The 25,752-nt window shown below is 42.7% G+C and overlaps 1 protein-coding gene across 3 annotated transcripts in view; it reads right to left on the reverse strand.

Annotated features, from left to right (window-relative positions):
- PHTF2 (putative homeodomain transcription factor 2) overlaps positions 1-25,752 on the reverse strand; it is an 89,052-nt gene that overhangs the window by 44,803 nt on the left and 18,497 nt on the right. For all 3 annotated transcript variants that reach the window (XM_077338050.1, XM_077338052.1, XM_077338051.1), the window contains 2 exons: positions 20,799-20,878; positions 1,646-1,702 (listed from right to left, as the gene is read on the reverse strand). In XM_077338050.1, coding sequence (XP_077194165.1) covers positions 1,646-1,702; positions 20,799-20,843 — 102 coding nt within the window. In that variant the 5' untranslated portion in view covers positions 20,844-20,878. The remainder of the gene's footprint in view (positions 1-1,645; positions 1,703-20,798; positions 20,879-25,752) is intronic.

Here is a 25,752-nt window from a genome sequence, read left to right on the forward strand (position 1 = left end):
AGAAATGCAATTGGCCTTGACCACAGCCAGTGGCTTTTTGCCCCTGGACCCATCTCATGGAATGAGCTCCTGGAGAACATCAAGGTCCTGACAGAATTAGCATTGTTCCACAGGGCCTGCAAGATGGGGCTCTTCTGCCAGGCATATGGTTGAGTCCGGTACACCTTGAAGAACTAAACATCACAGTCCTCCCCTACCAACTTGAAGTTATCCTCCTACACTCACCCTCCTATGGAGGATTACCAGACAATGACTCTGCTCAGGATATCATACTATTAGCTTTTTAGTACTTTTAACTTTATTTTTGTGGATTATGGTTTTATTGTCTAAAATGTTGTGTGCTGTCCCAAGAGGACGAGCCCAAGAGAGGCAGCTTATAAATGTAATTATATTATTATATAAATAAATATGCAATCAGATCATAACGTATAATAAACATCAGTTGGCTACTCCAGGTTACATGTTTTATTTGTCATGTTCCAGGCCTGGCTCATGGCACTTTAATTGTTTCTCCGGGTCTGGAGTTATATTCCTTAGAGATGCCCCTCCCATCACACCACATGCAGCCTTCCCTAGCTCTGCACTTCAGAGGCCCTCTGTAATGTAAATTCTTTATCTAATGTTCCTGGCTGGAATGCATAATAGTCTTCTTTTCCTTTTTGCACCTGGCCTCTGGCTAGACAAACTGTCTCATATTTTCATACATTGGTAGATCAAACACAAGTAATGTGGGAAAGTTGACTTAATGCCCAAATTCTGGACAAGGGTGGTGTGGGGTCCAAAGGTATGACTAGGCTGGTCCCCTTTTCTATCTTGTCTTTGACAATGTTTATCTGCTGCTGATTCTCCTGATGATGCTATTTCCTAAATAAAGACTGCCTTAGGTTTTCCCAATGCTTGGGACTCCTGTGTGTTAGGTCTTGAGGGGTTTTGAAACTGCGCTCCAGGTTTGTGACATTATCTTCAAAAATGCCTGTACTGCAGTACCAATCTTACATTTTCATGTGTTTGAAATTAAATACAGAAGTAATGTTGAGGCATTTAGAAAGTAGTATCTAGCTTAACAGATACTGATGGGATTTTGTTAGTCACACTAAGATGCAGACACAGTTAATCTGCAAAAGTTATTTTGCTTAACACAAATTGCCGTTAAGTACTTACCAATTTAACAAACTGTTTAAAACAATGACAAGATGAAAAAGGAGGAAAAGTAAACTAGAACTATAAAGGTAGCCATGTAAATGTCAAAGTATATGGCAAACAATTCTGATACAGTTTCATATAATACTAGCTAAAAAGAAAACCATGTATTATAAAGGGAACCTCAAAACTAAACCAGCTTCTACACACAAGCTCACATCCACAGTAAACTGGCAACCTGTTTAGTCTTAAGCAGAGCACAAAATACTCCCCAACTTCTCATAAATAACGCTTTTCTGGCCCTGAAATAAAGTTTCCATGTCCCACCCTGCCCCCAACTCTCTTAACTCTTCAGCCAACTTCAATAGAATGTTACAAATTGAATTTAAATTATGAAAATAATTTAACATTTAATCCCTACTAACCATTGACAAAATATGCAAGAATTAAAAAAATATTCTTCAAACCAAATTATATCTAACAGGTTTGCAAAAATAAGATTTACCTTGATTTCTTTTTGTTCTACAGATTTTTCCCATATTTGTTGGTCATAAGCCCCAATCTAAATAAGAAACAGGAAAGTCTGGATTAAAATTAGATTATTCAACACAATTATATAGTTTAGCTTTTTCACAGTAAATTATGGCATACTGAAACAATAAACTGAAAAGTATATAATAGATAGGTTGATTAATGCTTGATTACTCAATTTCTAAATATTCTGCAACCACCACATTTTAGTGAAGTGTTTCTTGGAACTATCATATTTTGTCAATTATTTCCATAGCATCACTTATTTTATACTCCATTGTGAAATCACATTTGGGAGCATAACACTGACCATCATTAAAATAGAATACAGAAATCTGGAACATAACTGTTCAAGACACGTAAAGAAATAAGAACAAACATTTCTAGAACAATATTACAATGTTTTCATCAAATCTAAAGTGTTAAGCATGCATACGGTAAGTGTTACTGAAATTAGTGGAACACACTTCTGAATAGACATTAGGATTGATGAGAGATCAACTACTATGCATAATAATTATTGGGTAGAGATCTATACGTACTAAGCCTAACTGTACCTAGAAGTCTGACATAAATACCATTTGCTAATTCTTATTATGCAGGACTTTTAACTGTTAAGACAAATAGTTTTAGTTTTAACACTTTATCAAACAAATAATACAACAAATTAATTGTTGAATGTTCTTGAGATGAAATATTTAAAGCCTGGAACACTTTCTGAAGTGCCCCTAGAGATAGAAGCATATTAAAATGTCAAACCACAATCTAAATAACATTCTAGAAATCATTAGAATGACAGACCATAGTTATTTTGCTACAGAACAATTAGAACAATAGTGTTTTGATCTCTATATTCTTAAAAAAAATTATCAAAGGAGCCCCGAGTGAAAAGGACCTCTGAGCTTTTAAATGTCTTGATTCTATTAAAGTAAAAAGCTAAAAGATGAGAATGCATTAAGAATTTCACTGACACTATTAAGAAAAAACCAACTTTACAGGGTTACTGTAATGATGACCCTAGGTATGCTGCCCTCTTGCATGCCAAATGAAAATCATACAACACAAATACATATAGTTATTTGTACAGTGTTATTTATGACGTTTTATGCTCTGTGTGTGTGTGCGTGTATGCATACACACACATACAATAAATGCCATCTGTGCCAATACAAACAGACATAATCATTATCAGGAAATTGATATACAGTATTTGCTGGCATATAAGACTACTTTTTCCCCCTGAAAAACATGCCTCCAAGTGGGGGGGTCGTCCTATACGCCGGGTACTTCAGTACTGTAATGTAATGTAACAAACTCTATATTTAGAGTGGAAATGTTGGGGGGTCGTCTTATATGCCCAGTCGTCTTATACGCCGGCAAATACGGTACTTAAGAACATAAAAGAATTTTAAGTCTTAGACTGCCAACTAAATCTAGTTTGGGCAAACAGATTTTGTCTGCTTAAATTCCATTTGTAGATCTGTCTGCAGGCATCATAATTGCAGCACCACAAGAAGCAATTTTTGTCTTCCAAGCCTATAAATAGAGCTAGATTTTTATATATAGTAGGACCTGATTTACCCTCAAGGTTAGAACAAACTTCCAGGAATCCAGCAATTGTGCAATTGCACAATACAAGTGGGATGAATATATTTAAGCAGATCATTATCTTTACTTGTATTCACAGAAAGTAAGTGTTCCTGAGTAGTTTTAATGTAAGCTTGCTATAAGCCATGGAAGTACTAAAATCTTTGTTTGCATTTCACTTCCATCGCCCAACCACATTGTTTATAAACTGACTTACAGCTACCATGACTTCTAAAATTCAAATTCAGCTATCAAGTAATTAAATGAGGATTTATTGTACAAATAAAAACAAGACTGTAAATATTTAATTCCTATAAGGATATGCAGAAGGTCAAAGATTTATTTTAAGATTACAGACAGCAAAACTACAAGTGAACACATAGGAAACTGCCTTATTGTGAATCAGTGAAGAACAAGAGCAAACAAAATAACCCAACTTGTATATACAAGTTTGGAACCTTAGAGCAGCAGAAGAATATGCTAAATATTAAAATACAAATATTTATTATCATTCATGTGCACATCAAAAAATTTAAAATCAACGTTAGTCTCACACTATTGCACAATTCCAGACACATGGATAAATGACCTGATACAAAAAAAACCAGTGCGCTATACCGGTGGTCCCCAACCACCGGGCCGCAGCCCAGTGTCGGGCCGCGAAGGCCTTGGCACTGGGCTGTGGCTCCCTCTCCCCGCAGTAAGAAACTTCCCAGGCCACAAGCTTGCGGCCCAGGAAGCTTCTTACTGTGGGAGGGGGGAGAGGGAAGCAGGGCCGTGCATGCGTGCATGTGCCATGCGTGGCCGAAAACACGCATGTGCTTCACTTTTGCGCATGCGCGAAAGTGACACACATGCACGTTTTTGCCCACGCGTGCTCATTGCGCATGTGCGGCCGGGCAATCGTCCTCCCTGCTACCGCCGGTCCCCAGCCTGAAAAAGGTTGGGGACTACTACGCTATACTATGACTTTTTTTACCACTTTATAGTCCCCATTACTACATTAAAGGTATCCCCTGGGTCATGTCTGACCCTTGGGGTGACGCCCTCTAGCGTTTTCATGGCAGACTCAATATGGGGTGGTTTGCCAGCACCTTCCTCAATCATTACCGTTTACCCCCAGCAAGCTGGGTACTCATTTTACTGACCTTGGAAGGATGGAAGGCTGAGTCAACCTTGAGCTGGCTGCTGGGATTGAACTTCCAGCCTCATGGGCTGAGCTTTCAGACTGCATGTCTGCTGCCTTACCACTCTGCGCCACAAGAGGCTCTTATTACTACATTACACGCGTATATTTAAATATCAGAATACTGAGGAAGACCCCAAGAAGGACTGAAACGTGTTTGGTTTTTTGGATCTGGGCACCACCACTTCAGTTACTCATCCCTCTATTCCTTTCACTTTAAGATGAAACAAAAGATCAAATCAAGAAAATCTTGCCTTTATTTAAACATTCAGGGATAGATACAACCAGCTTTTGAACTGGTGAAAAAGCACAATTAATTTCTCTGATTGACTACTAAAAGTCTCCAACTTAGTCAGATAGGGAGCCCCAACTTCAGATTTCACTTCTAACTATAAGTGGAAATGAGAAGAAACCCTAGACCCACTCATGATTTGTTTATATATATTGTGGCCCTCTGCCATGATATAAATCATGTCCTATACTATTCCTGATTTCCACAGGTAGAATCTCCCCAAAATATTACCTAACTGGAGGATATACCTGTGAAGATTCAAGGGGGTGGCAGTTACAATGGATGAGTGATAGGCTTGTGAGTGTTCTGCATAGTATAGGGGGTTGGACTAGATGACCCAGGAGGTCCCTTCCAACTCTATGATTCTATACACTAGTCCTCACATAGGACTTAAATAATAAAGTTTCAGCTTTCATTTCAAAATATAAAATGGAAAAGATGACAGCAATTCTAAAGAGCACACTGCATATCCAGAGCAACAAAATCTTCTGACAGAATGATTAAGTAAATTTTCCGGTCCCAGTTCCAAGAATTTGTGAGTCCCAGGCATGAGACAACCTCAAACTATTTGACCCAGCCTCTCTCTTTTGGCTTCAATATACTGTGTGACTGCATGTACTCCAACACTGTTACTTACCATCTTTAGTCCATCTCATCAGTCATTCAAAACATTAACAGCACCAAGAATATAGACAAGAGCTGGCTTTAATGGACCTGATACAATAGGGGAGAGTTTCTTGGTGAGGGGGAAATGATGGGAAAGTTGGAAGACACTGCCAACTACTGTTTTCTCGTTAGAGCCAGAATGCTTTGTAAAGTTTTAATAGCTTATTCTCCCCTCCTCCTGGGAATTTATTATTTCCCATAATATAGGGTGAAGAGAGTCAGGAACTCAATCATAAACAAGTGAAGGTAAAAAAGATCATTTTAGGAAAAGCCTTTTTGACATGGGACAATGTGACAGGCTTCACACATTGATTAAAATCTGTGGTACCAACCTACTGAATCAGCAGTTTTTAGAAACTAAAGCCTCAAAAAGTAAGTCTACAGTCATACTAGAACACACAGAGCTTCTCCACTTAATCAGAAAAAGGAAGCAGGAAGTGCAAAGAACAGGTGAGGAAATGGTTATAAGAATGGATATTGCTATGTAATCTGAGGCCCCGATCTGAATAACCCAGACTAGGGCAATCCCAACAGATCTCGGAAGCCAAGAAGGGTTGGCCCTGCTAGTATTTGGATAGGAGACCTCCAAGAAACATCAGAGCTGTGAGTAAGGATGGGCAATCACTAATTTATCCCAAGTCTGGCCAGGTTTAGAGGAGGATCCCCCATCATTTCCCAGATCTTTTGTCCAGTTGTGTTTGACCTATTTTAACCTAGTGGTTGAGTCGGCTGCTAGTTTTAAATGGCCCTGAGCCATTCAAGCCACCCATTATGCTGATAGAAGACAGGCATGTATTTCAGCTGCTCTGTAAGGCTGAAATGGCTGCAAGCTATTTCAAGGACTTATTTTGCTCTCCCCCCAGTTCCAAATGGGAGGAAAGCCAAATCAATCACTAAAATGGCTTAATGACATTTTGGCCTGACAGCTGAGAAATGCGTAGGCCTTGCTTTCTGGCCAAAATGGCTGCAAGAGATTTCAGAGTGCTGGTTCACTCCTGCCCCCCTCAAAGGGGGGAAGCAATGCTGAATGCTGAAATTGCAGCTCTTCTGACCTGACAGCTGAGAGGTGCACATCTCCAACTATCAGGACGAAATGTCTGCAATTTATTTCAGTGGTTCAGTTTGCTCCCCCCCCCCCCGCCCCCAATGCAAAGGGAAGAAAACAATCCAGTGCACTGAAGTTACTTGCAGCCATTTCAGCCTGACAGATGAGAGGTTTGCCTGCCTGGTTTTCAGGCTAAAATGGCTGCAACTCATTTGATCCTGCCATTTCACTTCCCCACCTCTTCTAAGCAGGGAGATACCTGAACTGTACTGATTTGTTTCAGGGGAAGTTGGGTCATCTGGGTATGGGTTTGGGTTCAGGAACAATCCAAACCGGAATTTACTGGTTCATGACATAGAGACGGACAAACAGTAAACCATCTCTGAATGTCTCCTGTCTTGAAAATGGTACAGGGTTGTCATGTCAGCTATGACTTGACAGCATACACACACACACAAAAGTAAAATCTGAGCCACTACAGAAAATGTTTATCTGCTCGTGTTTTCCTTATTAAGGGTTTAAAAAAAAACTATGGCACACCCATTCTTCTACTGCCACCACCATTCCAGTTTGGCTCCCTGTTAACCTCTGACTTGTATGCCATGTCCCTAACAAAATTTTAGGAATGCCCACAACAGTTTCACTTCTTTCGGCCCCCTTTTTAAGCAGCTTTAGAATGGTTTCAATTCTGTCTCCAATCAGCATCAGAAATTTTAAACCTAGCCTTGGTATGACAAAAGATGGTGAGGAAGGGGAGATGACAATGAGAAGAAAATGACAGGTATTCCAAGTCCTGAATATACAGGGATGACTACTATTGACCTGACAGGAAATCTTATTACCCCATTAAAAATATAGCTCATGTTAATAATAGAGCCACACAATGTATACACATGTCACAGTAGTTAAGGATTAACTGTCATTTAAATTGATGACCTGAATACACAAAACCACTATGATGGTTTGATCATCATACAAACATGAGGAAATTACTTCTCATTGGGTATAAGCTTATTACATAACAGTTGTTCTTTCGATAGATTTTTAAAAATTTTCAATGTGTGCTGCTAATCTCTCATATAAATTTACTGACAAGTTATTTTGGAACAGCTTGTAACTTATTTTTTTCAGTTAAATGTTCAGAGTACATAAGCATTAATGCTATTTTGTTTACTTGTTATGTAATTTTTTCTTCAAAAATTAATTAACTGACATGTTTGTATAAAAAACAGATTTAACTATTGGAATGAGAGGACAATAGATACTAGTCAAACATTTACTGGAACTGCAAAACAATATTTGTATAGTAGTTGAATAGTATCATAGAGTTGGAAGGGGCCATCTGATCCAACCCCCTGCTCAATGAAGAAACAGCCAAAAGCATCCATGATGTATCTTTCTCCTCTTCCCTTTGTTATATGGATACTCCATATAGCTACTGACCAGGTATATAGATATGAGCCTCTTGTGGCGCAGAGTGGCAAGGCAGCTGTCTGAAAGCTTTGCCCATGAGGCTGGGAGTTCAATCCCAGCAGCTGGCTCAAGGTTGACTCAGCCTTCCATCCTTCCGAGGTCGGTAAAATGAGTACCCAGCTTGCTGCTGGGGGGGTAAACGGTAATGACTGGGGAAGGCACTGGCAAACCACCCCGTATTGAGTCTGCCATGAAAACGCTAGAGGGCGTCACCCCAAGGGTCAGACATGACTCGGGGCTTGCACAGGGGATACCTTTACCTTTTTTAGGTATATAGATGGGAAAGCATTCTACTCTGCCAATCAATAAGGAAGATCTGATTTACTATCTCCTGCTGTAAATGAACCAGTTGTTCGTACTGACTCAGGATGTTTAGAGCTCTCCTTACAACAGCCAACATCAATGCATAGAGAAAAAACAGATCTGCTTTTATCCTTTCTTTACCAGCAACTTTGCCCCATCAAAATTGTCTATTTCTGTTTCCCAATTTAAGCAGAAAAGCTGTGTAAAGAACAGTTATCAGCCTAGTTGCAAAATGTCAAGTTTAACTGAGATAAATACACAGATGGATGAAGCTAAGATACAAGTGTACACTAATTTAAAGATCAGCTATTGAAAGAATGACAATTTGACAAACCCTTGTTCTCCAGACCTGTTAATTCTCCTGTTTTGTTATACACCCCCCAGAGAAATCAACTCATCAACCAAGCCAAATAGGAAAAACACTAATGAATCAAATATAAATGATTTGTTTCTAGAAGAGCAGCCAATTGCTGATAGCAGCAAAGACAACTGAGTTTTCTCTTCAGTCTATGTCTGCTTTCAGGATCTTTTATTTGTTTGTCATCAAGTCACAGTTGACTTTTGGTAATTCAAGTGGGTAGCTGTGTTGGTCTGAAGTAGCACAACAAATTTTTAGTCCAATGGCATCTTTTAGATCAACAAAGATTTATTCGAGACATGAGCTTTTGTATACATGCACACTTCCTAAAACAATGGAACAACATTCATAAGATTACAGATATAAAGAGAAAGTAAATTAGATTCCCTTAGATCCCTCTCCGTCATGGTTGCTCAAGGTGGGCAACCAACAGACGGGAGGCCCACTGAGGGAGATTGTGAACCTCTCTCATTCATCGGGAAAATTTCCTCAGGGGCTTAAGGTGGCAGTAGTTTGTCCTCTACTGAAGAAGCCATAGCTGGATCTGCGGGACCCTGCCAGCTACCGCCTGATATCGTATCTGTGAGTAAGGTGGTTGAGAGCAGTGGTCCCCAACCTTTTTATCACCGGGGACCACTCAACGCCTTTTACTGAGGCCCGAGGGGGGGGGTAGTTTAACTCCTCTACTCTCAACCACTGCCCTAACGCTCTTTGATCGCTATGGTAATGTTTAAACATCCCTTCAAAATAAGATACAGACACGCCACAACAATGAACATAAGGAACATTATATTTTCATGGAAATTTTAACTCATGACAATGACAAATCAATGGGAACCCTGAGCTTGTTTCTCTGCAACGAGATAGTCCCATCTGGGAGTGATGGGAGACAATGACACCCGAAGTGTGTTGTAAAGGGCCAGCGTCCTTCGGGGCCCACCTCCAATTAGTCGAAGGACCACATGTGGTCTGTGGCCCACAGGTTGGGGATCGCTAGTTGAGAGAACATTTTCGGAGGAAACTTCAGCCCTGGACCCATACGGGTCTGGCTTCTATCCTGGCCATGGGATGAAGATAGGGTTGTGCGCTTGGACATCCAAAGCAGCCGTTGCAGGCCGAAGGAGCCAGTGCCGCAGGGAAGGGGGGGGAAGCGTCAGCACGTCAGTCGGCACAGACACAGAGCTCTGTGCCTGTGTGTAGGCGCCAGGTTGTGTCCCGCGAGCGGCATCTCCCCTCCCCCCCCGTGGCACTGGTTGCTTTGGCCTGGAATGGCCGCTTCAGACACCAAAGCACACAACCCTAGTGGAGACCGTGCTGGTATCTCTAATGGATGATCTCCGGTGGCAGCTGAACTAGGACAGGTCAGCCATTCTTGTTTTGCTAGATCTGTTGGCCACATTTGATATGGTTGACCACAAGCTACTGGCATACTGCCTTGCTGACACAGGAATTGGAGGAAAAGCCTCAAAGTGGCTGTTGTTCTTTTCTGTATATCTTTATATCTTGAAAATAAAAATGTTTTTAAAAAGAAATAAATGGCTGGCCTTTTTTCTTAAGTACCAGTCACCGAGGGTTGCTGTGGGGAAAGGTTGTCCACCCCTTTTGTACTCCTTTGTGGGGTGCCCCAGAGGGCATTAATCTTCCCCACATTTTTTAATATCTATATGTGCCCTCTGGCCTAGCTGGTCTGGAGTTATGGACTGGATTATCACCAGTATGCGGATGACACCAAGATCTACCAGCTGATGGATGGCCGGTTGGTTCTCCCCCCAGATACATTTGCCAGTTGTTTGGAAGCTGTAGCTGGATGGATGAGGCAGAGTTGTCTGAAACACAACCTTTCTAAGATGGAGGTCCTGTGGCTAGGAAGAAGGGTACAGGATCAGGAAGCATGTCTCCCCTGCCTGGATGGGGTGCAACTTACATCTGCACCAAAAGCAAGGAATTTGGGGGGTGATCTTTGATGCCTCTTTATCTATGGAGGCTCAGTTCATGAAGGTAGCGCAGATCGCATTTTCCATCTGTCCAAGCACGGTTCTAGCACCCTACCTGTCCAGGGAACACCTGTCCACAGTGATCCTTGCAACAGTCACTTCCAGATTATACTTCTGTAACTTGTTCTATGCAGACCTACCTTTGTCCCTGGCCAGGAAATTGCAACTGGTACAGAATGTATCTGCACGGTCCTCACTAAGTCATCTTGGAGGACCCATATCTAGTCATTGCTAAGACAGTTGCATTGGCTGCCAGTTTGCTTCTGTATCAAGTTAAATGTTTTGGTTTCAATCTTCAAGGATATATGCTGTCTGGGTCCTACATATCTGTGGGACTGCTTACCTCCTTATGGTCCCCGCAGGATGCTTTGCTCTATGGGTATGAATCTACTGCTAGTTCCAGGCCCTTGGGAAGTGTGCCTGGCCTTGACCAGGGCCAGGGCTTTTTCAGTTCTGGCCCCCACCTGGTGGAATGAACTCCCGGAAGAGCTAAGGACCCTAATGGAGCTCACTGGGTTCCATGGGGCCTGGAAAGACAGAGATCTTCCACCAAACTTTTCGTTGAGGCTGGGCTAAAGCCCGGTGAAATACGATCGGGGCCTTCCCCATCCTTGTGTAATCAGTACCTCCACCCTGGGGCTGGTATCGCCCCCTTGGCTAACGTTGCCCAGAGATATTAGAGGATTCACAACTGGGAACAGAAGTGGTGAGGTGTTGAGGGTTTAGTTAGTTATGGGTTTTGGTTGTCGCCATCTATACTACAGTGTTGGCTAGATGGTATACTTGTGCCAGCTGTAGGGGATACATACTTTTTAATGGTATTTTGTATTTTTAACTGATATGTTTTATTGTCAACTGCTTAGAGCCGGCTGGTCCGGGAGGGAAGATATACTAATTAATAAATAATAAAAATAAATAAATAAAATTAGTAGCAAATTAGTAAACAGCATCACATCCAAAATATGCAGTATGATACTTTGCTAAAAAAACTAATCCATCCTTTGGATTATGGTAATTCTGTGAGGCTTTCACAGCAAGAAATGTTCATAGGTGGTTTGCCATAGGCTGCCTCTGTTGCCATGACTCTGGCCTTCCTTAGTGGTCTCCTAATCCAAATACTAATCAGGGTTGACCCTGGTTAGCTTCCAAGATTAGGTTAGCCTGAGCTATTCAAGTCAGGGCAACAGCTGTACTTCAGGCTCTGGTGTTTAACAAATTTGTATTTTTCTTAATTTAAGAGAACAGAGTATCTCTGATTACTAGAAGTTCTTAACACAGAGATACTAGAAACAAACAGGAGACTGCTTCAGGTGTTCTACTCAAATTATAATATCATGTAATTAGGGGGCTCACAATCACATCATAGCCCAACACCTTGAGCAAATCACCATTTCTTGCTGAAATAGTTTATATTTTTGTGCCTAAAAAATAACTATAACATAATGCAAGAAATACTTGCTTTTCTAAATTTATGCATATTTATGCAAATTATCTCAAATAGTATGTCCATCTTGTGAAATCTGGGGATTGCAGCTACAAAATTCCAGCTTTACTAAGACCGTAATGACCAACCTCATCCCACTTTTTCCTATTCCGATGGGAAGAGACCTAATTTGAAATTGGTATATTGCTCTGTTCATTCTTACAAAGTGGTTACAATCATGGAATATCTCATTCACAAGCATAAACCACAGTGGGCCCAACCATCTATGGATCTTATCTGAAGACAAGAACTAAGCAAGTGAATGGCATCTGCCACATTGAGGAAATATGAAGACATCTCTTTGCCTGATATCACGTATCAAGAATATCAAAAACAGGTTACATAAAAAGTTAGGGAAACCTGTTATAAACTGTTTTTTTTTTTTACTGATTCTTCCCTGTGACTCCCTTTACACAGCACTGGTAACGGACATGCTCTCCAAGACTAAACTTGAGCTTTGTGATAGACACCAATATACACTTTAAGCACAAGCAACGATGGTATCAACATGTAGTCCAATACTCACTAAGCCTGGTGTTTCTAACAGAAACAATAAATATTTCAGAAGACATTTATAATTCATGTCAAAGAGAACTACCATTCTCCAAGACTATAATCCTGACAATAAAGTATAAACTTGACAGATACATACAGCTTTATAACTGGAGGGAAACTATATGCAGAACCACTTATTTTATTACTTATTACTATTATTATTGAATAATCACAGAATAATTATTATTTGGATTTTTATTCCCGCCACTCCCGGAACCTGGATTAACTAAAACTTTAAAAAGAATTATGGAGCAATACTGATTGAAGTGATTCTACAGCAGCTTTGAAAGACCAGTACACTTTTGCATTGCATAACTTGAAGCTATACTGCACTGGTACAGGGGTTAGAAAGATGTGTTGCTATACATCAGTGGTCCTCAACCTTTTTATCACCAGGGACCAGTCAACGCTTGACAATTTTACTGGGGCCCAGGGGGGTAGTCTTTTGCCGAGGGATGTCGCTGCCGCCTGAGCCCCTGCTCCGCTTGCTTTCCCGCCGGCACTCCTGACTTCCCGATGCCCACTGGGAGGTGCTGCCAGCAGCAGCTGTACAGTGCCACGCCGAGGGGGAGCCCCAGCCACGGCGGCTGCCGGAGACCAGCAAAAGTTAGCTGGTGGCAAATTGGCAGGGCAGCAGCCGAGGCAGAAGCTAGGGAGGAGGACGAGGAGGAGCCGCGGCCCGGTACTGACTGATCCACGGACCGATCCCGGTTCCCGGACCAGGGGTTGGGGACCACTGCTATACATAAATGAACTGACTAGCAGGCAACCATAACTTTCCCAGCCCAGGTACTACCCCTGTAGATGATCTTAATGTCATCCCAATAAACCATGTAATATAAGGAGAAAACCAATCTCCCCCCCCCACACACACACACAAACTCAAATCACAGGCATACGTAGGACAGATTCAGATGCCAACTGTGTAGTGCATAAAACCCCAGTCTGTCGGGTTTTGTGCTGACCAACTTATTATTTTTGACTCTCAGCAAATCCGTCAACCAATACAGTAAATTTTTAGCTGAGCACTTCTTGTCACAAAAGATAGGTACCAAATAACTCCACCATCCATATTTGACAAATTCCAGAAGAATACATCTTCTGCAGACAACACAACTGTGACTTGTAGCAATTTAGACACTAACAAATTTGCTGCTGGATGAATTTTATGAATCAGAGCTCAAGTTTCAGGAGCATGAGGTATTATATTCAGTGAGCAGAGACATGTGCATACAAGGATATAAACAAAATAAAGGCGGGGAGAAGATTACAAAGAGAGTACAGAAAGCCACGAATTCCAAAACATAGACGTGTTACATTACATTGAAGCACACAAATGAAAATAAGATCTCGTCAAAGTGTAAATGAGACAGTCAGAATGGGTGTGGACCACTCCAAATTCTTGATGAACTGGCAATGTAAGACAAAAGTATAAGGAAGGTTATTTTCTTAGCTAGCCACTACCAGTGATCGTAAGTCTGATCTCAAGTCTGATGATCAAATCTGTATTTCCAGGCTACTCTTTGTAATAACTCTCACCACCTCTTCCTGTGACTTTGTTTACCTATATTTCTGCCCACTACATGCATCTGACAAAGTGGTCTGTGGTTCATAAATGGAAGATTTTTTCATTTACTGTGAATCTTCCTTCTTGACAGGCCAGGGCTGGGGAAGTCTTGACTCATGGGATGAAACTCGGTCTATTAGCAGGCAGGGTCACTGCTTTTTGTGATTTCTGTAGGCGAGGTGCTTCTTTTACAGAGTCACCCCCTGACTACCAGAAGCACTGCAAAAGGAAAAACGATGTCTGGATTTCATTGAGGACCTGGAGGAATCCCTAAGGTTTGGGATTGCCTGGGAAATGTCCTCTCTTATTTCCCTCTACATTTCTCTAATTAAGGCTAAAAAATAAGTTTGTGCATTGTCCCCCTGGTTAGACTCATGCAAGGAAACCTGAGCAAGGGAAGACAGAAGCTTGTGAAACCCCTGGGGCCTATTGGCAGAGTTTCCTAAATGGATGGAAATTAATTCCTTTTAAATATATTTTAAATATATTTTTCAAATTTGTTAAACATTTATCAAGGAACATATAGGGTCATGCTGATTTGCCTCTCCCGCTCCCAAAATGGCCAATGATGGGCCTGAATGGGAACAGGAGGAGCTTTGGGCGGGTGTGTACACAGCTATACTTTCCAACCATATTCTGCACAATTGCACCACTTCTGGGGACTCTCAAAGCCTGAAGAATATTTCAGGAGTTTCCTAATGGTAAAAAAGTTGAGAAAGGCTGCTCTGTGCTAAAGGATATATTATCGTGTAGGAAGGACTGAGAGGTGTGCCCTTGCCGCCATTTTTCCACACCCTTTTTTACCCAGAGAAAGAAAATTAAACCAGCTCTGGGCTATGAATAAAGGAGGCAATCGAACAGTCACATCGAGGCTTACTGTATCTAGCCCATTTAAACAGAAACCTCTGCCATTGCATAGAGGGTTTGAAAACTCCCAGTATAACAGCCACTGTTACTCTAGTGTTCTTGGGGAAGATCCCAGGCTGAAATCCCTTGACCATGGAGAAAGAGTGGTAACCCTGCCTGCCAATAGGAGGAGCTACAAGACTTTTTCACTCCTGGACCACCAAGTATGAAGATTCACAGTAAGTGAAGAAATCTTCCACCCAAGACCAATGGCGAAATATTAGACTACAATACATTCGTTAGATTTTAAGAAACCATAAGATTTTCCAGAAGATAAGGAAGGTCAAAACAACAATTATTTTCAATAACGTGTTGCTTGTTCTGAAAGAGGAACAAGTGCTAGCATTTAGATTAAGGCAAGGGATAGAATTCCAGAAGACAAACAAACTTATAATGAAGTTATAATGAATGGAACTCCTAAGGAAATCTAAAGAATACTGAGTGTAGCCATAAAATGCAATCACTTGTGCATTCTTTGTATCAATAAAATGAACATTGAGTCAACCTTATATAACACTTGAAGTTGACAAAGAAATTACTCAGTAATTTTTCTGCACTGTGGTTTATGTACTTGCTCAGCATCAGAATAAATTGTGTCAAGTAACTGAAACAGAATGCAGCGGAACAGGCCTCTTCCGGCCTGCACGCCCTATTGTACCCTATCCACTCCAACACCTGAAGAGGCTTCTCTCTCTCTCTCTCTAGGGTAACTCATCCCTGACACTTTACCTCTGTATGCAATTGCTCTGAACCCTTATTTCTGTGTCTGCTGCTGCCCAGTACCTCATCACAAAAGGGGCAGGTTACTGCTTTGTGTGCCTCTGGAGGAATAGCTTCTCATCAGGCCTACAGTGAGGCACTGACAAACCTTCAACAAATGCTGGCCTAACTGCCATGGAGACTGGACTGAAAAGATTACACACACACCCTATCAAAAACTGAATTTAGTTGGGAACAGTATATAGCAGAATGTTTTAACTGTATTTATATTATTTTAATCATGGCAATTCAAATTTGTGCCAAGCCAATAAATATCAGAGCTGTACAAGAATACGCTCCAAAAACGGATGCAACAAAGGTGGACATGTAAGACTTCTATACTGCCATTCAAAACACTTTAAAGCAGTGGTTCTCAACCTTTTAACTGTTGCGACCTCAACTTAAGCAGTGGCAGCAGGCAGCAGGCGTGTGCATGGGTGCGCAGGCACACAACAATCGAGGCAGTGTGGAGGCAGCCAGTGCCATGGCTCTACCACCTCCACCTGCTGGCCACCGCCACCACCTGCCTCCGCTGCCATCACCCACCGCAGCAAGCAACCTGACAACCCTGCAGAAGGGGCCAGGCGACTCCAAATGCGGTCATGACCCCTAGGTTGAGAATCACTGGTTCAGATTGTGAACTGTTACTGGCTACAATAAAAAAAACTCTGCAGCATCAAAAGAACATCTGGGTTAATGAAGTTTGATGTAAATAAAATTTTGTTTACCTATGCAGCAGAGGAGATACCTTTGGCAGGAAATTCAATCAACTGTTGCTGAGGCAGCAGTTAAACACATACAGCACAAGAAGCCAGAAAAATTATCAAAATGGGGGTGCATTTGATCAAACTGATGCAGTTGCTCTATGCAAACCAAGAAGCCATTGTATGTCCAGCATTTGGTGACACTGCTTAAAACTACAGAAAGGAGTGTCCCAAGGTTCTTTCTTTCCCCATTCCTGTTTAACTTGTATGCAGAGATCATTATGAGAAAGACTGAACTCAAAGAATCAAACACTGGAATTAAGATTGCAGGAAGGGATATAATCAATCTTTGGTATCCCGAGAATATTTACCCTCCTGTCAGAAATTAAGGAAGGCCTAGAACAGCTGATTACAAAGATCAATGAAGTAAGAATGAAATTTGACCTTTTCTTAAACACTAAAAAGACAAAAATAATGACCACTGCAAAAACTAGACATGTCACAATAACAATTGACAGTGAAGAAATCAAATGGGTTCCAAGAATTCATTTTTCTTGGATCACAAATTGATATGCGTGGCAATTGCAGTATGGAAATAAAATGTCAAATTGCTCTGGGTCACTCAGCAATGACAAGTTTACCTATGGAAAAGCAAGGATGTAAGCCTGACTAACAAAGGTTGATTAGTTAGATCTTTCATATTTCCAATACCCACTTACGGGTGTGAACGTTGGACAATGAAAAAATTGGACAAGAATTGATTCATTTGAACGTTGGTGCTGGAGAAGGCTTCTGTGGATTCCATGGACAGCAAAAGTCACAAACAAGAAAATACTACATAAAGCCTGATCTATAACTGGTAGGCAAAATCACGATACTCCAGCTCACTTACTTTGGCCATATTATGTGATCCAACTCAAAGGAGAAAGCAATTATTCTAGGATTGGTCAGTGGAAAAAAGAAACCAGGTGAACAAAGAACACAGTAGTTAGATCAAAATGTAAACCGGCCAGAATATTGTATGGCTGAGGGAGGCTGTGCAGGATCGGGGATTGTGGCAACAGCTGTGCCGGGGGATTGCCAAGAGTTGGACATGACTGAATGTCTGACAATAACAACAACTGATTTAAAGATTTTATTGTTATTAACTGCTGTTATCTGCCCTGAGTGTAGGAAGGGCAGAATATAAAAATAAAGATCATTATCTTTACACTGCTCTGCGGTATAAATAAAGGAGTAAGGGGTGTGGGGTGGGGCGCTGTCTGGGAGGGGGGCCAACGATTGGTCCCTTGGCCCTGGACTGACAAGCGGAGGGCCCAATCAGGAGGTGCAAAGCACAGCTGCGAGTTGGCCCCTTGGGCCAGGACTGACCATCCCCCAACGTGGGCCACCTTCAGCCCACGGCCGCCATTAGCACAGCCCGACGACACGCCAGGTAGGCCCCAAGGCCCCAGCATCGGGCGTGAGTCGGGCGGGGGGGCCTCAGCCCTGCCAAAAGGACAGCCCCACCGCATCGCAGATGCGGCGGGACTACCCCTTTGCCCAGGCCAAGGCCCCGGCATCAAGCAGGAGGCAGGCAAGGGGGGCCTTGGCCCAGCCACGGGGATAGCCTCACCGCATCGCAGACACAGCGGGACCTGCCCCTTCGCCTGGGACAAGGCTCCGGCTGGGAGGTGGGCAGGGGGGAGTCCTTGGCCCGGACACGGCGGGACTGCCCCTTTGCCCACCCCAAGGCTAGCGCCTGTTGTATTTAACATACAGCGGGCTTGCATTCTAGTTATTATTATATTATTACTTAAGTTCCAAAAAGGTTTGTTGTAGATCCCTCAGGTCTGTCCGTAGTATTAGAACAAATGCAGCTGCAGCATAGAGCTTCACTGTAGACAATGAATCGTTTGATATGTTTAAGATGGTAACTGAAGGTATGTAGTACAATGGATTGTTTTCAGAAACACAATTGTGTATATGCAAACAATAGTGGGGAGAAATTATTACAAAGGGAAGCCAGGAGTCCTCAGTATTCTAATACGCAGGAATGGCTTCTTTGGCTCCACCTCGTTCTTCTTGTACCCTTTTTCTGTGTAATTCATTGGATTCTGGTTCATGAAAACTGCCATCTAATAAGCTGTTATAAGCATCTTACAGGATGTTCTCACCACTTCATCACAAGTTTTCTGTGAGACTCGCTCTAGCCATTAAAACTTCTGTTTCCATTTGCACAGCTCCAATGTATACCATGGAGCTGTCTTTGAATGGGAGAAGAGAGGGTGTTGGGGAGCAATTTTATCGATGGCTTCAGAAAGCCAGTCATGCCACACTGAGTTGCCAGAAATTGGACCTATGAGCTTTCTTGGGAGAGCATAAATCTGCTCTCTGCTTATACAGGGCGAGGGCGGTATGTCAATCCAGACCTTTAGGGCAAAGTGGTCCAACCATGGCACCCTAGTGGTCTGGAAAGGGCCACTATTTATCCCCATTCCAAAGATCAAAACCAGGGGGTGGCCTGCTTGATGTGTTAAGCCAACAACAATTTGGGTGATTCCCATGGTTGCCATAGCTGACACTAGTCCCAAATTCTGTGAGGAACTGGCCTTCTCTGCATGGATGTTAAAGTCCCCCAAGACTAATAGTCTGGGAACTGTACAGCTCACCTAATGACTAGCTCCGGGAAATTCGGCAGGACATCTGCCAGTGCATTAGGCATTTGGTACCCTAAACAGATGGCCCAACTCTCTACTGTGCCCAACACTAGACCCACACATTCAGTTCTTGGAATCATTGGGATGAGGAATGCCTGCAAAGAGTAAGTTTCTCAGACCAACATCACCACCTCCCCCAGCCTTTTGGCAGGGATGAGTGGAAAACTGAAAACCTGGATGGGTAAGTTGTCCCAGGGTGAATGTCTCACCCTCCCACACCCAGGTCAGGCAACCAAAGTCCATATCTTGCCCTGCAAGGAAAGCATACAGGGGCAGCCAAGTCAAGAAACCGATTAACTTGCCAATGCCACCTTACCTCTTTGCCTCTTTTCTTGTACATTTGTTAATGCCTTGCCATGTATATTTGTTAATAAAACAAATATAGTGAAATCTCTGGTATTTGGAATAACTCAATTTAAACTAAGTCTCCTTCTAGATTGTAGCATCCATAAGGAGGGCAGGAAGCACATTATGGCTACTATGCAAGAACTTCCCAACTGTAATTCTTATCAATGCCTCCTGTTAAACTATAAGAACAAATTTAGCAGAAATATTTTTATTGCATTCATTCAAAAACAACATTCAGAACTAATTATCTTGTTTTAGCAATGGTCATAACTAATGGGAGGAATAAAATATGCTTAGTTTTCTTTTAAATGACAATTATAAGCAACTGAATTACGGCATATTTCAAATATAGCATTTAAAATGTTTTTTTTCAGTTCCAGCTGCTCTCACCCTAGCAGGAACAATTGGATTAATGTTTTAAAATAATTTTCATTTCACCTTACAAAAAGAATAAACTTAAGCCATTCTGAAGTTCCCAGGATCCTCTGGGAATTCCTTAGTCAAACTAACTACCTTTGTATAAATGAAATATGTATTGAATGACAATAAAATGATGAGTAGTAGCACATCTGGTTCCAATTGAACCTGGCCAATTCATTTGATGTAGAACTACAGTTACTGTATCTCTTTACTCCTGAAGAAGGGAAGATAAGATTGCTCACAGGGCAGAGGAAAAACCTGGACAGCTGTGGTTGCAATACTAGCTTATAAGAGTGCAATAATGCACCTATGATTGCAGCAAATTAAATGCTAATTGATCTATATAGTCCAGTATTATCAACGGCAGCAGCATTCCAAAGTTTCAAGCCTGAACACTGGCTACCCTCCAGTAGTCTGTAAATAACTTCAGTAGTCATCTCTGCTGCAAGAACAGATTTGTATGATTCTCTCCCTTCTTTCTAATCTTAAGAAGCTATTTTTTAAGATTAAAAGGGAGCAAATGCTTCACCAGTGCACTGCAATCTCCATAAAGCCTGCCCTGCATTTGCTTTCATTATCTATGCATCAAGCAGACTAAGCCCAAAGCAGATTCCTCCTCATGTAAGTTATAGTTTAAAGGCTGCAAGAAAAAATATAACTCATGTGGGAGTGAGTAGTAACACAGGTTGGAGGACCACCAGTAAATCGTTGGCATGCTAGTAACAAAACCAAACAAAAACATGTCGCTGTTTTTTTTTACCTTAAAAAAAAAACACCCTTACCTTCTTCTGGTACCAGACTATAGCATCTGTTACTTTGGACGCCATTTATGTTATGACATTTATACAGTAGTCATTTTAGGCTGCAAAAAGAAAGAGGCACAACTTTACTATCTCATTCTAAGATAAAATATAAGTAAGTAGGTACACATAATGTTCTAGTTTTAGGATTAGGATACCAGTCAATTATCTGTCAAAATTGCTACTTGAATATTATCTGACTATGATCAAATATTCCACAAATTAAAAAATGCCACCGAAAGAACGACAACCTATTGCTATTAACAATATTTTATTTCTAACCTACCCTTCCCCAAAGTCTCAGGGCAGGTATCAAAATTAACATAATAAACATGCAATTGGCTAGCATTACACATTTACAATTTTTATTTTTAAATTTGTCAAAACAATAATGTTGTCATCTGCCAATATATGAAGATTACTGTTTGTAGCAGGTTGTCCCTTTTGCCCATGACCCCACCCTCATTCAGCCATCTTGTCTGTTGGATGAAAAACACTGAGGCAACGGTAAGTGCGTCTTCAACACCCTTTTATTTCTTCTCCATGCATACACCGAGTCTTCTGTCTCTCCCCCCCCCTTCTGTGTCTGCCCTTTCTTTTTATTCCCTTGTGCAAAACCCTGCCCCTTCTATTTAAACTGGAAGCCCTTTCTACCTTCTGGGCGGTTTCCACTTCCTCTTCTACGACTTCTCCCTTGCTCTTCCCTTGTTCTCTAGCCTCCATTCCTGGAATCCAGCCTTTCTGTTCCTCCTCCTCAGCCCCGCCTTAAGTGTTCCATGGAAGGAAGGGGTGTTTTTTCCTCCCTCCCTAGGCTGCCTTCTCTGGGCTGTGAGATTCCAGTGTTTCCGGAGGGCAAGTGTTCCCGGGAGCCACCAGGTAAGTTCCTCTTTCCCGCTCCCCTTCTCTATCTGTCACCTCTGGTTTTTTCTCTCCTTCCCTCAAGCTTGCAGGGGTTTGGGGGCTGCCTTCTCCTCCCTCCCCTTTGGATTCTCTGCCTCCTGAACTTCCCCCTGTAGCTTCATTTGGCCCTCTCCTTCCACAGTCTTGTCAGGTATGGAGCTTCCCTCTGGATTCTCTTGCCAGCTAGCCTCCATCACATTCACTTCACCCAGGCCTCTGGAGTCTGGTTTCTCGGGATTCTCACGGGTTGTGGTGCCCGCGCCAGCTTCACTGAGCCTTGGACCCTCTCTCCCAGCAGCCTGTCTCAGGTGCAGCTTTTTCTCCCAGTCCTTGGACGGGCGGCACCATCCTGCACCCCTGCCGGTTTCCGCAACCGTCCCCAGACACTGTTGCTTTTGGAATACCCCCAATTACTACTTGTCCAGAGTTGGGCCTCACATTTCCACACTTCTTTTCAGAGGATGCAGAGATCTCCAGATCATGCTGGGGGAAGATGGCAGAATTCTAACCTAACATCACAGGAGCAGCTCCCAAGTCTTTGCAACACCCAGAGATGCCTGACAAACCAGGGGATATAGCAACCAGCTGGGAATGGTCAATGGAGGAAGCCACAGAAAGGCAATCAGATATGACCAGGAGGACATCACAGCAAGCCAGACCCCTGTTGAATGCCAGTCAGCAGCCAATCCCAGAGGGCCAGCAGCAAAGGCACAAGGTAACAAGGGCAATGGAGAAACAGTGGAACCCAACACAGACAACATCCAGTTCCTCACCAGTTGTGGAAGCCAGTGAGACTCTTTTGGAAGGATAGAACAGGCTTTAGTAACCTCTTTCAGTTGACATGGCTAGTACAGAAACTCTATAAGGCTTGCCAGGAAGAAGGGGCAGGGGAAATGGGATCCCAGGCAGCCTACTGGGCCCAGGGCCCACCATCCCATAGCCCATCCTCCAGGATAGAGGAAATGGGCAAGGCTGCAGTTATCTAACACATAGGCAGCCTTTTAAAAGGGGCACCCTGAAAGAATCAAGGAGGAAAGGCCAGACCTCAACTGAAGTATTTAAGGAGCCTCAACTGGAAGCAGTGGCAGTGATCTCAGTGCAGAGAAAAGCCCCCCCTCCCTGCTCTCTTCTGAAGCATTTCGTAGGTAAGTCTTACAGAAAGGGTACAGTGGAGGGCACAGCAGCTCTATACTGATCAAACAGTGTGGGGGGGGGATGACAATGTTCTTGGTCCTCCTCCCTCTGTGTGTTTATGCTTTTACTGAATTATCTAAATATTTTTGTATGATCTCTATTTCAAATGTTTTAAGATTGAAATCTTTTTATGTTCACTGCTTTGGGAATCTAATTTAAATGGAAAGGCAGCATAAAAATGTTTTAAACAAACAAATAAATAATGGAGGCTAGAAGAAGCCAATGTGAGTTGGACCGTCCCCATCTAGAAGCACGTGCTTACTCAAATTTTCTGCCAGGAGAGAAAAAGAAAATTAAGGAGCAGCAGTTAACAGGACACCATTGTCAAGGAAACACAGGGATGCACAGTGGCTGTTCCCAGCCTGTGTGCTCTGCAGCTCTGTTAACTGGAAAAGAGTGGAGTGCTTTGATGCACCTCAGCAGGAGAAACAGCAATAGCAACAGCATCATGACCAGTTGCCTGAAGTAAAATTTTGCCTTGTTATGTGACCATGCAGGCATCTCATTATAATCCTAATCCAATACAGGACTCCAGTTGTGAATAATTAATAAACCTGAATTTGGCAGTGATGTTAACTGGATGCCCCAGGGTCTGGGAGCAGCTCAAATAACTCTTTATGTGCAAGTAAAAGAAATGCATGCATGGCTAAAGCTTCCTTGGAACGTTCCTTTGTAGCAACTCTCACTCCTAAAGACAGCGATTTTAAAATGTTTGTCCTTACAAAAACGCTGAAGTGGCATCACTGTAACCGATTTCTTTTTTACAGATGGCAGCCTCACAAGCTCAAAAGTCATTCATGAGACACCTAAACAGGAATCTGAACTTACATCCATAAAATGTATCGACAATAAAATTATTTAGATGTATTTAGATGTATTATTTAGATCTGAGATTCTGTATTTCTAAATTGCTTAAGAACTACTGAGTTGTTACTCATAATTTCAACCATCTACATTTGGGTTCCTGCTGCTGTTTCAAAATCAGAAAGTGGAAAGGATAGCCTGAACATGTGAAACCTGGAAAAACATGCATTGTAGAGTCCTGTACAGCAACACATAAAAAGCACAAATGGAGACTATACAAACATGCCTATTATACTTTTTATCATTGCCATTCATTTATTTTGCTGACAATATTTCTCACAAACAGATAATGCAGTGCAGACTGTGACTGTAAGTTGTGTCTTGCCAGAACACCAGTCCACATTAATATACAGAAGTACAGTTTTAAACAGTCCATAGTAGGCATAAGCGCTTTGGACCACTCCAATCAAAAAATCTCCAAAGCATGGCTGCTTCAGAGACAAATCGACCAAATAAGGTCCAAAATGAAAAATCTTATAGGGAAACAGAGTTGAAGCAGCTGTCCATAGTTCACTTCAGTCCCCATCCAGCACCTTTCCTGAGGCCTGAAGGGAGGAGAGCAAGAGCCCCGTCCGCCACCCTGGCCTGCTCCCTGCCTGTGCTGTTGCCACAACTCGCTCTTTTCGCTTACCTGCAGCTGGTCCCCTGTCCATAGGGACATGCTTCCAGGTATCCGTTTGCCTGCTGGAGGGGTGATGAACAGCAGACTTTGGGGCTTCCACCCTCCCCAAGCACCACAGAGTAAGTGTGCCGCTGAGGGGAGCATCCTACCATCCCACCGGGCGTCAAGGCCTATCACCAACCTGCCTGCCTGAGCTAGGCTAAGCAGGGGTGGGAGCTTCACCAGCCCAGGAAGGCACCCATGCCAGCTTGCTTTCCCTGGATCCAGAGAGGGCGGGCTTCAAGGAGAGGGAGGAGAGCCCTTGCTTTGCCCATTCCTCAAAGCAAGCCCCACGCCTGCCATGGCAACACAGCTTCAGCCTGCCCAGCGGAGCAGGAAATTGGGGCTAGGCTTTAGTGGCCTAAGCATTTCAGAGGTAGCCGAAGCTCTTTGGCTGAGCTTTTCATGGTCCAAAGCAGGTTCTTCCAAACCCAAAGCAGTCCAGATTTTTCCTTGGCACAAATGCTTAGTCCACAGTCAGAACTTCAATTTCAAACCAAGTAGCAGAGGGGAGTGTATCTTGGGTCACTTATACCTCTGGTCTCCTTCTACTACCTGGTAACACACACACACACATGTCAACATGCCATTGCATTTCTCTATACCAGAGAACTTTCTGAACTGTTATCCTTCCTAGATTGCAGGAAGAGGGTGAAAAGACAACAGGGAAATCCTAGGGATAATTTAGCCCTATTACACTAGCTACTTTAAAGCATAATTTAAACAAAAATAAACCTTTAAGCTCTAAAAACACATTGTTTTATTCTCATGTTAACGTGCAATGTTGATAACCTGACGTATTCGTTGCTTTCCAAAAAAGCAATGGTCAACTTTACTTTTGTTGCAGTTTTATAGTCTAACAAGCAAGAAAGCCCATTGCAACCAGGAATGAAATGGGCACTAGGACCCAGGGGACACCAGCAGGTGCAGATCTCTCTCTCTCTCAGCAGGAGCCATAGGAGGTAATCAGGGCTCATTTTTAGCAGGGAATCAATGGCTCATTTTTAGCAGGGAATCAAGGCTCATTTGCAGTTTGGGGCAGCTGTCTCTGTCTGCCTGTCTCTCCCCATTGCAGCAGGAGCAATAGGAGGTAATCAGGGCTCGTTTGCAGTTTGGGGCTGTTGTCTCTGTCTCTCTCTCCCTCGCAGCAGGAGCCATAGCAAGTAATCAGGGCTTGCTTGCAGGAGGGAAGCAGGGCTGTGGTTTGGCAGGCCTCTCTGTGTGTCTCTCTCAGGCGTCTGAGAGCAAAGTGGCTAGCGTCCAGGGAAGGAGAGCGGGAGCTATAAGGGCAGGGCCAATTATGGTACAGCCAGCTTT

The sequence above is a fragment of the Paroedura picta genome, chromosome 5 (genome assembly GCF_049243985.1).
Source record: "Paroedura picta isolate Pp20150507F chromosome 5, Ppicta_v3.0, whole genome shotgun sequence".
In the NCBI taxonomy this organism is placed as follows: Eukaryota; Metazoa; Chordata; class Lepidosauria; order Squamata; family Gekkonidae; genus Paroedura; species Paroedura picta.